This window comes from Pseudophryne corroboree, chromosome 7 (genome assembly GCF_028390025.1).
Source record: "Pseudophryne corroboree isolate aPseCor3 chromosome 7, aPseCor3.hap2, whole genome shotgun sequence".
NCBI lineage: Eukaryota > Metazoa > Chordata > Amphibia > Anura > Myobatrachidae > Pseudophryne > Pseudophryne corroboree.
Genome location: NC_086450.1, coordinates 74432366 through 74447183, shown reverse-complemented (window position 1 = coordinate 74447183; position 14818 = coordinate 74432366). Strand labels below are relative to the sequence as shown.

The 14818-nt window shown below is 40.5% G+C and overlaps 1 protein-coding gene across 3 annotated transcripts in view; it reads left to right on the top strand.

Annotated features, from left to right (window-relative positions):
- The window catches only part of DNAJC10 (DnaJ heat shock protein family (Hsp40) member C10), a 136458-nt gene extending 121774 nt beyond the window's left edge, over positions 1–14684 (top strand). For all 3 annotated transcript variants that reach the window (XM_063933323.1, XM_063933321.1, XM_063933322.1), the window contains 6 exons: positions 1019–1152; positions 1453–1506; positions 3071–3218; positions 6350–6472; positions 9179–9286; positions 10259–14684. In XM_063933323.1, coding sequence (XP_063789393.1) covers positions 1019–1152; positions 1453–1506; positions 3071–3218; positions 6350–6472; positions 9179–9286; positions 10259–10270 — 579 coding nt within the window. In that variant the 3' untranslated portion in view covers positions 10271–14684. The remainder of the gene's footprint in view (positions 1–1018; positions 1153–1452; positions 1507–3070; positions 3219–6349; positions 6473–9178; positions 9287–10258) is intronic.
- The last annotated feature ends 134 nt before the right edge of the window (positions 14685–14818 follow it).

Sequence of the window (14818 nt, the reverse complement as noted above, 5' to 3'; positions counted from 1 at the left end):
CAACTGCTAACAAAGATCCTGCTGCGATCAACTCAGAATTACCCCCACTGTGCAGTTTATAGATTGATACTACTTGTGAAAGTAACCAACATCACCATTAGCGCACACTTGTACCAGCTCGTTATCTGGTGCAAGAGATTTCTCTGAAATCATCCGGATCTCTTTAGGCGCGGTTGCTTTGTGTGCTACTGTGAATCGGGAACGCTGTATTAATAAATACAAATGTTTGAGAAAACTTGGGAGTGTTTTAAGAAAATGAAATGTTTACAAGAACCGTACAATTGGAACTGAAATAATCCCCGTCCACTGGTTCTGTATATACATGGAAGTTCCATATGTATTGGATTGCTATTGTCAGTGTAATGTAGTTATTGAACTTGTGAATTGGTGCACTAGCTGTATGTTGTGAACTTGTGAATTGGTGCACTAGCTGTATATTGTGCATGTATACCAGCACTGCCACTGCTTTCCTTCTATCGCCGTATGTAATGCTGGCAGGGGGGAAATAATAGAACATTAATCAATATGTAGTTAATTATACAAGGGTATGTTTATTTAGTTCATACAGCAGCCAGGGAGAATTATGTACATATGCATGTGTGACATGATCCTTTTCTAGACACATTGACATAGGTTATTCAGAGTTGTTAGTTAACCAAAAAAGTTAGTAATTGGGCAAAACCATGTGCAGTGCAGTTGGGGCAGATGTAACATGTGCAGAGAGAGTTAGATTTGGGTGAGGTGTGTTCAACCTGAAATCTAAATTGCAGTGTAAAAATAAAGCAGCCAGTATTTACCCTGCACAGAAACCATATATCCCACCCAAATCTAATTCTCTGCACATGTTAAATCTGCCTCCCCTGCAGTGCACATGGTTTTGCACAATTGCTAACTTTTTTGGTTTGCTAAGAACTCTGAACAGCCTCCGTAGTGCGGGCCAGTCTCAGGATGTGTTCAGCAGTAATACAATGCACTACAATTTGGTTTAATATACTTTCTGTGATTGCTTCTTTTTCAGCATTTATCTGGACTCATCAATGTTGGAAGTGTTGACTGTCAAAAATACAGTTCCCTTTGCAGTCAGCAATATGTTCAAGCATACCCAGAAATTAGACTTTACCCAGCAAATCGGGACAATCCCGGTTATTACAAGTAAGTAGAGCTACTGTATATACTGTCTTGTGTATTATGCTCCACAGTGGAGTGCATAATATGTTAAACCTAAGCTACCACTTTACTGTATTTACTAACATGCCCCTCCCCCTAGTGGGGACCCATGAGACTTCTATATACAATTTAGTTTGTCACCCACCATTCCTCTTCTATACAAGGAACAGAGAAAGTGGAGTCAGTAAAACGTTTTGTGTAGGTTATTGCGCAGGTCTAAGTAACACAACTTGCTTAAATATAAAAATTCCATCTTATAACTAGGATCTTTCTTGTTTGTTCTAGTTCTTACAATGGCTGGCAGAGAGATTCCCATGCACTAAAGAACTGGGGACTTTCGTAAGTTATTATATGTGTGTGTGTATACTTCTATTGTAGTGTTGTTAGAGCCTGTAACTGCTAAAAGTATTCCACACCGTCAGATGACTTCTGTTTACAGAATGCTGGTTGATATCCTGCAATTTTTAGGAAATACTTTTGCTTTTCTCTGGGTGTCATCTGTGCTTTTCAGTTGTCCATTTTTATTGCTCTTGTATATTAGGGGGTCTATTCATGAGGCAGTGAAAAGGATGGAGAGGTGAGCCAGTGGAGACGTTACCTATGGCAACTAATCAGCATCAAAGTACTGTGACATTTGTAATTTGCATACTATACAGTTGTACGGAGCAGCTGATTGGTTGCCATGGGCAACTTCTCCACAGGATCACTACTCCACTCTTTTCACTGCTTCATGAATAGACCACTTTGTCACAACAGCATCATTTGGCACTATCTGTGTCGCCCTATAAATCTAAGAATCAGTTTCATTAGGTCAGCTGAGGTGTAATCAAAGGCTATGAAAAAAAAACCTCTCCCTAGCTGATATATACATTTTGCTGAATGAACAGGAGGAAAAGCTGTATTTGGTAAACCTCTCAAGTGGGCATAGAGTCCTAATCCTGTATGTGTGTGTATATATATATGTATGTATATATATATATATATATATATATATATATATATATATATATATAATGAAACTGTGATTAGAACTAGAAAGTACTATGGGCGGGATGGAATAGACGGGTTTTTAAAGGGGCAATCACTTACAAGGCACGGTTTTGCATTGTAAGTGTTTCCCCCTTTAAAAAAACATCCGAGATCGTCCGGCATGCCGTACCTACGGCAATCTTGGACACCATTACATCCCACCGTATATCTTTAAAACAACTAATTGTCTACCAAAGCAGTGTGCTTCCTTTTTCTCCCCACCTCAATCATTTGGTTCATGTTTACCATTATGTCCCCGTAGACACTTGTTTTTATTTTTGCAGTTCCTCTAATAAGCTGCTGGATGTTGCATTTCTTGTGTTAAACAAATCTACTTGATCTACTCTAGCTTACCCCACTCCACTCCCCCGCCCCCGTGGCTGCATGACAGCCAGCCGGTCCCGACTCCCTGCAGTTGCTGAACTTCCGCCACAAGCGGCGTACAGCGCACAGTCTGACTCAAAAGTAAAAGAAGAGTTACAAATGCAATACAACCGAACTTACCTGGGGCTCCTATGGGCACTTAAAACACACTGGCTTGTTGAAAGTTGTGAAGGGGAGGAGCTTATATTTAAAGTTACAGGTTTTAGTTAAAATGCCGGCTCCTTAGTGCCCATCTGCAGTCCCATGGTCCAGTGTCCCCCAGCCTTTAACTATATCAATGTCCTCTGTCATTCTAGTCCAGTTTTCTTGAGCTTTATTTAAAAAAATAACAAATATATGAACAGGTTGAACACGATGGGCAATTTGCCTCTATTCAACCTCAAATACTCTGTAACATATAAAAGAAATGTAGAGTAGGTTAGCTTATAACATAAAGCACCACTTTACTCCTTTTGGTCTAATTTCCTGGTTTTTACCCCCTTCTGTGCAGATATTTGCCTAAAGTTGCTATTGATCTGACACCCGAAAGCTTCAATGACAAAGTGCTGAACGGCAACGAACACTGGGTTTTGGATTTCTATGCCCCGTGGTGCGGACCGTGTAGGAGCTTCGCTCCAGAATTTGAACATGTGGCTAGGGTAAGCATAGACTACCAGTGATTTACTCAGCAGGTGTATTGTTAACACTATGCATTGTTTTATTTTGTATACATACATATTAGGGTATTCATTCCCCTAAAAACTCAACATAATATATTTGTATTTATTACAAAGATTTTTTTTTTTTCTATAAAAACTGAAAAATTCTGCTTGCATAAGTATTCAACACCTGTGTCGTGGAAGCTCCAAGTTTACACAGAGGAAAGATATTGCCTAATAACTGGCTTTCACGCCTTTACCATAACAATAAATAAATAAATCAGATTTTATGGATTAAAGAGCCCTTAGGTAACATTGGTCACACTGTGAGTTTGAAGGAAAGCTGTGAGAATGAAGACCAAAAAGAGGCTTCTAAGAAGATTCAAGATAAATCTATAGATATGTAGAAGATAGGAAAAGGCAACAAAATTATATCTAAGTGCTTGGACATGCCAGTGAGCACTGGTGGATGAGTTGTGAGTAAATGAAAGTTGGATTACTTACCACTCAGGCATTGTCTAGACAAGACCGTACCATAGTACTCAGCGTCCAACCAAGGAGGAAGACTTGGCAGAGAGGCCAACTCTTACTTTGAAGGAGCTGCAGAGTTCAGGGGCTGAGACTGTAGTGATGGTGTACCAGTCAATCCTATCCAGAGCGCTGAATACAAATAGCCAATTCAAAAACGCTATGTGGGGCACAGACCTGACACTGCCAGTTTCTCACCAAACGCCATCCCAGCAGTAAGGTATGGGGGTGGGGATCCGGTCAGGTATGGGGCTGTTGGGACTCCGCAAGTCAGAATACTGATGCCGGAATCCTGACGCTATTCCGAATGCCGACACCTGTATTCCGAATAGGTTCACCATCCCGTCGCCGGAATCCCGACGGTTAGGCTGGCGGGGGGCTTAGGTTTAGGCTGCGAGGGTGGGGGGGAGGTGGTAGGTTTAGGCACCAAGGTGTTAGGGTGTGGGGATGGGAGGGTAGGTTAGGGTTAGAGGGCCATCAGGATTCTGACCATCGGATGCGCCGTGGTCAGTATTCTGACCACTGGCATCCCGACCGTCAGCAAATTGAACCAAACCTGTGAGGGTGGCACCATCATGTTGTGGGGATGCTTTTCCTAGGAGACTGGGCATCTTGTTAAAATTGAAGGATCCATGGCTGGTGCAAAATACAGGGAAATACAGCCCAGACAACCAGTCTGCTAGAAGCTAAACTTAGGAGAAATGTAACCTTTCAGCAGGCCAGTGATCCCAAGCAACAATGGTGTGGTTGAACAACAGAAAGGTGAGTGTTGTACTATGACCAAGTGTCGGGTTGTAAAACCCAACAGTTCGGAGCGTGTTTATGCCCGGTTTTAATAAGGGCAATGCTTTTACTAGCAAGACATTTGGCCTTTATTCAGGTTTGTTAGTAAACCAAAAAAAGTTATCAGTTGGGCAAAACCACGCTGCACGGCAAGTGGGGCAGATGTAACATTTTGGTGTGCTGTGTTCTAACTGAAATCAAAATTGCAGTGTAAAAATAAAGCAGCCAGTATTTACCCTGCACAGAAAAAATATAACCCACCCAAATCTAAATCTCTCTGCACATGTTACATCTGCCCCTCCTGCAGTGCAACATGATTTTGCCCAATTGCTAACAAACCTAAATAACCCTCATAGCAAGTAAAAGCCTTGCCATTTTAAATATCTGCATTAACACGCACAGAAGTATCGGGTTTTACAACCTATTTGTAAATAATGTCCCAGATCTCAGACCAATTGAGAATCTGCAGCAAAATGTGAAAATTGCAAATCTGCAAGAAACAATGGTCAAAAATCACTCCCAAAAATTGTGAGAACCAGGAATAAACCTACCCCCAACAGACTTAATGGTGTCATTACAGCTAAAGGTGCGACTGCCCGAGTACTAGTCTGCAGGGGTTGAATACTTTTGCTAGCAGCATTTTTCTGTTATTCTATCTGCAGACAAATCATCAATTAGGAGTTTAAAAATTTACATCAAGAGTCTCCTTGTTCACAATAAAATTGTCTGGAACAATCTGTGTGTCATTTGTAACGCAGACAAATCTGTTGAGGGATTGAATAATTATGCAAGCCACAATATGTATGTATGTACTGCTAAAGCTATATACAGTGCATCCGGAAAGTATTCACAGCGCTTCACTATTTCCACATTTTGTTGTTACAGCCTCATTCCAAAATGGAATAAATTAATTTTTTCCCCTCAAAATTCTACACAGAATATCCAATAATGACAACGTGAAAAAGTTTTTTTTTTGAGATTTTTGGAAATTTATTAAAAATAAAAAATTAAGAAAACTAAGAGCTCAGGTGCATCCTGTTTCCACTGATCATTCTTGAGACCGTTCTTACAGCTAAATTGGAGTCCACCTGTGGTAAATTCAGTTGATTGGACATAAATTGTAAAGGCACACACCAGTCTATAATAAGGTCCCACACTTGACAGTGCATGTCTGAGCACAAACCAAGCATGAAGTCAAAGGAATTTTCTGTATGGATTATCCTGCCTCCGCTATGCTTTTGGTTTGTGATGCTTGATACAGTACTTATTTATTCCTTCATTAATTTCTTCATTCATCTGTCTTTTAGAGCACTTGTTGAATTTGTTGCAGTTGTCTAGATCTGGAACTACAACCGGCATGTGATTAATACTTTAATAATACACAAAATAGCCCCTGTGTTAACTTGTATTTCACATTTATTTTAATACCCTTGTCATATTTGCATTGTGTGGTTACCCAGTGCCACCGGACTCGTACTCTAAGCGGCATTAGGAAAATTACAGGCCTTGGTTGGTTTTGTGTATGGCACATTGTTCGTTTTATTACATACGCTCCACTAGTTTCTTTTCCTTCAGCTGGAATTTATCATTATGCATTCACTGTAGTTACCCTGATCGTTACCTTTTCTGCATGTCAGATTGTGAACATTAGTTAATGATTTGCATTTCTGAGTATGTAGTGGCTGCCTCTAGGCATCATTTACGAAGTGTGCACATTAAAATGTATACTGAATACTTAAAAAAGCTTTCTACCTTCAATTGACTTTGAATGGGAAAAACCTCCTCTGCTTAACCTGACACTTTTTTTTTTTTTTTTAAAGCTTCTTAAAGGTAAAGTAAAGGCTGGAAAAGTGGACTGCCAAGCCCATGGGCAGACATGCCAATCTGCAGGCATCAGAGCTTATCCCACCGTGAAATTCTATCCATACCTGGGGTCTAAGAAGGTAAAAGCATGCAATTAGGCCACATTAAGGATTTGGGTCCAGATTTATCAAGCATTGAAGAGTGATAAAGTACCAACCAACCAGCTGCTAACTGTAATGTTACAGGCTGTGTTTGAAAAATGACAGGAGCTGATTGGCTGGTACTTTATGACCGTGCAATTTATCACTCTCCAAGGCTTGATAAATCTGGGCCTTAGTCACAAAATACTCCTTAGTTTACAAAATTGTAATACATACCCTATGATCATTATTTTTTGTTTGATTTCTTTTAAGTTCCTGAAATGTTTACTTGTATAAAGCTGTTATTGTGGGAGGCAGAGGTGGAACTGCCATTGGTGCAGCAGGTGCTTTGCACCTAGACCCATGGGGAATAAGGGGCCCACTGCCTTCCAGACCAGCGATGAGTTTTGCCCCGGGGCCACCGCACGACCATTCTAATCAAAGTCAGACGACTGGCTCAGTGAAGGGAGCAGAGTGGGCCTCACAGCCTGTGGAACCTGCCCCTTACCTCAGGGAGGCGGGGTTGACTTTGTGTGTGTGTGTGTGCGTGCGTGCGCGCAGCCTCACCAGTTTGCTATCTGAGTCGGACTGATAGACTAGTCCTGCTGCCTTGTCAGCGCTGATGTTCGCAGGCGCATATTGCCTCTAACTCACAGAGCTGTGAATTCTTCCTGAATCCCAGCAGTCTGTGAATTAGAGGCAGCTCACAGCTGGGGTAATTGTCGCTGTCAGAGCCTGACTGACCAAGTGCTGGACTGAGGAAAGAGCAAGGGGTGTGGCTCCTCTCACAGACAGGACAGTGGCCGCTGTGTTCCCACTGTTGGAAATGATGTGTGCAGGTGTACATATTGCAGAGCTATATAGGCACACACCAGCGGATAACTCAAACTATGAGCAGCTCAGTTACTTATTCAGTAGTGTTGGCTTACTGATAGATGGCAGGTTCAGCCATACTTACTGTTACATGTACACTGGTGATGGGGCGGTGCTGGAGAGGATCGGGGTGTCATACAGATCACCAGATGGTGAATGTATACTGCAAATGTGTAGCTGTGCAGGGATGCTGGAACAGCATTTGGGCCCATGTCACTACACAGTCTTGTACAGTAAAGAAATAAGATGGCCCCTGCACATTCTCAATACTGATCTTGGCAGCCATCTTGGGATAGGGCATAAGACCTCCCTGGAGGACAGAAAAACTAGAGTCTGAGCAGTAGCATACTTGCCCCACCAAGGTATATTCCTCTCCACATAGCACAGGACTGTGAGTAGGACTGTGTGATTGTACCGCTGTCACCCACTGCCTCTCCCTGTTACCTCTCCAGAGTATATTTTTGCACCTGGGCCAACCACTCACAGGTTCTGCCACTGGTGGGGGACTTATTATTCCTGTGCATGCTAGCCTGGCGCTCTGTAAGCCAGTTTAGGGGATTTCTTCTGCCTGGTCACACGCTACAATCTTGATAGGATTCCTGCATCATCTGTGTTCACCCAAGTTAATAATCTGCGGTTGGCTTCTGACTTTTAACATGTATATCTGCTGTTATAAGGCAATTCTTCTGGTTAAATCTGCGCTTAGTTTTCAGTAATTGATTCTTTTCAAAGTATAGTGGGGTCTATTCATGAACCAGTGAAAAGTGTGGAGAAGCGAGCCAGTGGAGAAGTTGCCCATGGCAACCAATCAGCATTGAAGTAACATTTCTAATATGCATACTATACAATTGTACGGAGCAGCTGATTGGTTGCCATGGGCAACTTCTCCACAGGCTCACTTCTCCACTATTTTCACTGCTTCATGAATAGACCCCAGTGATTGAAATGGGATGTAGTTATGTGGACACAATACCTCCTCCAACATCCCCCCCCCCCCCACGAGAATCCCGACAACATGCCGACTAGCAGGGACTGTTCCCACTCGTGGGTGTCTACGACATCAAGCCCGCAACGTGGCCAGCTCAGTGAACCTGCAAGGGGCTACTTGCACTTGCCCCCCTCCCTCCCCACTGGCATTCCGCTGCCGTGATCCAGACGGATGTATGCTGACCGGCGGTCTCCCAGCCCTTTGAAATATGTTTTGGGTTTTTTTTCAAAAAGAGATTTGCAAGATCGCTAGTATATCCCTCTGTATGGTCGCTTTAAACCTGCCGCAACGCCTCAGTCTCTAGATAGAATAAAAAGTAGAAAAGGAACCCTATTAGGAAGAAAAAAATGATCTACAGTATCACGCAAAGACAAAGCCTGTCACTAAGACTTTTCTCTTGTACTGTCTACCTTGTTCTATGGTTCTGGCAAATTAATGTTTCTCTCCCCTACCATACAAGAACTGGTATCCGGACTCTGGGTCGACAATGAAAAAAAAAGAAAACGACACCAAAAAAAACATGAAAAACTCATGTCAACCTTTTTTCATATCGACCTAATGGCTCTGTTGACCTATTTCTAGTGTCAACCTTGCCACTGTTGACCAATAGGCGTCGACCTAGACACTATCGACCCTGTACCCCAAGAAACAGTAGGGATTCCTGGGCATGGTAGTGCTGCCAATCCAGGATAGTCTCAGCAGCGCCTACCACTGTCCACATATATACAACACCTCCTACGTGGCTTAAATGTCCCACATAGTTCAACATAAATTACATGAATGCAACAAAGTAATTATCTGGAGTTCTAATGTCAATAACTAGCTCTTATTATATCTGCTTACAGAAAAGTATTGATGGTGAACTTATAGAAAGAAATGACGCCAAAGATATAGTCAAGATTATAACGTCAAGGATAGGAAATATTAAAAATCAGCAAAGGCCATCTAAAAAGGTAAATTGCACATGTATTGATGTTTATATTTAATGTATCTTTTATTTCATTTAAACTACTGTATATTTCTGATCTCATGTCCTACCTAGAAGTAATAATAACCCAAACCTTAATTACAGTGTTTGAATCAATTTCTGTGTTTTTCAACCGTTTTCTAATTAACAGATGTTGCCAAGTTGAAAATGTCATTTGGTTCTTTTAGACAAATTTACTTAACTTCTAATGGTGTGTACACACGGTGAGATCCTTGCTAGGCCCGATTTTCACTTGTGATTTCCCTTGAACTCCCCGGAGCCCAGATAGCACAGATTTTGACTAACTTTTCTTGAGATATGGACTATGTGTGCTTACGATTTTGGCTTATGTGAGATTTTGGCTTATGTGAGATGTCATTGACATGTGAGATGAACTAGATAGTAGACCAATCTAGCAAGGATTGACTTGCCTGCACAGTCTATCTTTTCTTGTGATGCCGACCCTGCGGGAGTGCGCATCGGGATTGAATTGGGATCGCAAGCGGCATAACACCTTGCGATTTGCACTAACTTTTCATGCGATTTTGACTATATAGTCAAAATCGAAAGCAAATATCTCACCGCGTGTACACACCTTAAGTTCTCTGTCCTCTCTTAATACAAGTTAGCAACCAATTTTCATAATGCATGTTACCTAGTTACCAGGGTTATGGAGGCATAGCAACGGGTTGCCCGTATTAGTAACATAACTTATATGGACTTAATAAATTATGTACCCAAATTATGGTAATCTGTTATTAAAACATGTTTAACAGAAAATGTATTTAAATGCTTTTTGGGTGGGCACCTGCTATAATCTTCAGCACACATCTTAGCACAGAGCAGAATGAAATGGCTATTTTGGTTTCATGTTCCTTTTTATGTTGTTTTTTTTTTTCTATGTTTCTTTCTGCATTTCATTTTGGATATTGATGATTTTACAACTTTTGTCTTGTAGGACGAGTTGTGATGGAAGGAATATAATAAAGCAATGATAACAGTTGAGAATCACAGATTCTTCTTGAACACATTGATTTGGATTATTTATGAAAGGTTAACAAAAAAAAAAAAAAATGAAATTACAGCGGTATTAAGATCTGATGAGCTGTGCATCACCAGTACAGATTCCAATGTACTGTAAAGAATTGCTTGTCTGTCCCTGGATGGAATTTGCACACTAGTGTTGGTTTTATCTAAATCCCTTGTTTCACATAGTTTTAGTAGTCTTAAAACACCCTGTAAGGGCAAACAACGTTCACCTTGGCTTAAAATATGATGTGAAAAGAAAAAACACTGGGAGCCTACTGCATGCTGGTCATATCCTGCCGGTTGTTCTAAGCAGAATCAAGCAAGAAATAGGAGTTGTACAATTGATATAGAGTGGGCTTTGTGCTGTGTGTGTGTGTGTGTGTGTGTGTGTGTGTGTGTGTGTGTGTATGTATGTATGTGTATGTGTGTATATATATATATATATATATATATATATATATATATATATATATATATATATATATATAATATATATATACACGCAGTTTCAGTTGTCTCCTGGATGCTGTATCTAGATAATTGCACACTGGGATTCTATTGGCAGGGGATGTAGTTATGATCCCGGCGGTCAGCATACCGACACCAATAGAGTGGGAATAGAACCTGTTGCGAGCCACCGAGCCCACAGCGTGGCTAGCGAAGTGAGCCCGCAAGGGGCTTCGTTGTGCTCGTCTCCCTGTCGGCATTCTGGCTGCCAGGATCCCAGTGTCGGTATGCTGACCTCCGGACACCCGTACCCAATCCATTAGCAGAATTTGATGCAGTTTCCTCTATCTGTAGAATTCGGGACAGATAACCAGTGACGGCAGTATATATATTTATTAATGAATGCCGTTTTTTTCTTTTAACTGGAGGATGCGTTTTATTTTGCATTATATCAAAACTTTATTCTACTTCCCAGACTCTAGTAAAATTACCGTTAAGTCCTATATTGAGGATGCACTACAGGATACACAAGTGTCGTACAGCCATAGACACTTGTAGCTGCAGTCTTTTAACTATGGAAGGCCACATATTCACAGTAAATGTTTTCATATTACTACAGAACATTATCTCCTTAGCAATCCTAGCTTTATAAATACTGTTCTCAGACTATCGCAACTCTTAAATACTATACTTGGAAAGGTGTAGAAACGTTTGCAAACAACACAGAACTCTGTCTTGGGGCTATAATATATTTAATAATTAACCTTGCACATTGCGGGCCTGCGTGAATGTGTATTGGAAATACTCCATATAGGCTGCTGGTATAAAGCAATATAGACACATTATACCATGTAGAGTAGTAACACTACCAAAAGCTGTGCCTTTGCCTACACGCAGTTACCAAGCCTATAAGCAGTTTTACAGTAATTGGCTCTAGCGGTAACAAAATGGCTGCTTCGATGTGTCATTGAAGAGCAATAGTCATACATAGCTGGTCACTTTTATGAAAGCTACTGTGCAGGAGAGAATTGCTGTAACCAATCGTATGTCTGCTTTCATTTTGTAAACATAACAAGAATTGTTATGAACCTCTGACTGTGGGTTATAGTACCTTTATCCTGTGCACCAATGTGACTGAAGGAAGCTGGTTCACATTCTTAACTGTAAACTCTTATTTTTACAACAAATGTCCATGAACATATCAGGAAAGTGCCTAAAATATTAAATAATTATCACAGTTACTACTATGAAGTATTTTCATTTTCTAGACTTATCTGTAACTAGTTACTAGCCTGTCAGAATGACGGAACAACGTAACTGTAATGTCAGCGCTGACAACTGTGTGTGCTGCCGAATGGAGCAACACGTGATTTCCTCTGTCGGGTGCCATCTAGTGGTGGCCGGCGGGTAAAACACTTGAATTCCTCCCATAGAGGTGAGGAGCAGCATTAGCCTTTTATTATATAGGATTGCTGGACAGATTGGCAATTAAGCAAACGCAATGCAGCCATTAACCGTTAAATTACGCCCTTTTTGATCACCATATACTGTATTTTCTCAGTGATGTGATTCATATGTCATATCTCACAATGGGGTCTATTCATGAAGCAGTGAAAAGTAAGGAGAAGTTGCCCATGGTGACCAATTAGCATTGAAGTAACATTTATCATTTGCAGCTGATTGGCTGCCATAGACAACTTTTCCGCTGGCTCAATTCTCTAATTCACTGCTTCATGAAAAGACCCCAATATATGAAATAAATATGCATATAGATGGCCTGCAGCCTAATAATGCACAGTACAATACATTGGTTGTATCCTGTGATTGAGAACCGTATGCCAACAGTGATCTATGCCAATGCACAATATATTACAGAGATGTATTAACTGGTATCCATTCACATGATCGACCATTTTATGGTCGACAGTCATTAGGTCGACCACTATTGGTCGACATTGAAATGGTCGACACATGAAAAGGTCGACATGAGTTTTTTAACTTATTTTTCTTTTGGGGAACTTTTCCATACTTTACGATCCACGTGGACTACGATTGGAACGGTAATCTGTGCCGAGCGAAGCGGTACCGGAGCGAAGGCACCATGCCCGAAGCATGGCGAGCGAAGCGAGCCATGCGAGGGGATGCAGTGCACTAATTGGGGTTCCCAGTCACTTTACGAAAAAAAACTACACCAAAAAAAGAAGAAAAAAACATGTCGACCTTTTCATGTGTCGACCAATAGTGGTCGACCTAATGACTGCCGACCATAACATGGTCGACCATTCATACCAGAACCGTATTAACTTGAGACACCAATGTAGTAATTCTCAAATATTAAACAGCTGTAAACTGTTTAACACAAGTCCACTTGCTGAGGTTACAAGTTGTATAATGTATCAGACTGATAGAATTTGTTCAGCCTCTGATGCATGTATAGCCGTTATTTGTGGCATCCATGTTGAAACAGTCATTGTCACCAAAAGGTTAAGTCTAGATGCAATTGGAAAGCGGCATTATCACATAATCGTTAAATGTTACTCACCGGCTCCTTCCTAATCTGGGAACGGTAGCAAGCCATTGTTTATCCCGAGACGATACAGCCCATCTCACATCTCAGCCGTGTGAAGTGTGACTAATTAGCCACAATAACGCTCAAATGTACGCCAACCTTCAGTATATCCGTATGTATCACTCCAATTTTATCTATCGCCCTGATCTATATTAGATTAATGTTAATGTACTTTAGTCTGGCATCTCACAGTGATCTTTAAAATGTATGCCCTGGCTGTAAGATTGCCAGGCAAAAGTAAAACAGATGAAAACTTGGCAGGACTGCAATGAACTTTGCAGAAATTGAATTTAAATTCCAAGCAATTATGACAAAGGTTGCAGAGACCAAATGTGAAAAATCTAAGGGGCAGATTTAACAACGAGTGATATTCTTGTTATCACTCGTTACTAATCTTAAATGGCGCTCCAACCAATCAGCTCCTGTCATTTTTCAAACACGTGACCGGAGCTGATTGGTTGGAGCACTGTTTAAATCTAGTAACGAGAGATGACAAGAATATCACTTGTTGATAAATCTGCCCCTACATTGGCAAAAGGTTTTGGTTATGTCATGAAAATATCCAATACATTTTTTTATATGTGGCATAATATATCGACAGTCATAATATTAACATGACATTGTTTATATGATCCTAGTGTTTGCATCAGTGTCAACATTATGTAATTGACCTATTATGAAACATACAGTCTTTGTCCAAAAAAAAATGAAAAAGTGTATCAACAGTTTGTTGACCGTTTCACCCTATTGACCTTTTTTACCTTTCGACCATTTGGTGTCGATCTATTGACTGTAGATCTAAACACTGTAGCTCTTCTATACCATACCCCTGGGAAGTATTCTCTGTTTTTAAGTTCATCCATTTTCTGCAAACAGTGGTTGGCAGCCATTTTGTGGGCAGGACTGATGTTTGTGATAATGCAGCTTATTACTTCAGTACAAGATCCTTGTTAATGGCCTATGAACTTTTGTGCCCTTGGTATTCCCACACTGTCTCCATTTTGTCATTATTACTTTTTAAATGTGATATTGTAGATCTTATCAATACAGCCATTTATACACTAGTTGGTAAAGATTATACTGATTGGCTGTTCAATAAACTTATTGGTCCTGTTTCACAAGTTAGCTATTTTGTTAACCCACTAGCCATAAAAAAAAAAACAGTTAATGAGGTAGATAACGTAAATGTCAGGATTATAATGTTGTTTTATATGTCACATCAATGTTTAGCAATGGAATGTCTGCGTACACCAAGAAAATTGAAATACACTTGCTAGAATTTGTCCTTTTTTAAGGAACTTTGTTTTTGAAGTGACTTTGTAATAAACTTCTAAAGCCAGTTTTTGTGTCTTATTCTGTTGAAAGTATTATATATTTACCTTCCCACAAACTATATTAGCCAAACAGTGGGGTGATGTATCAAGCAGTGAAAAAAGTGAAGCAGCTTTTACTTTTATACAATGTACTTGATAA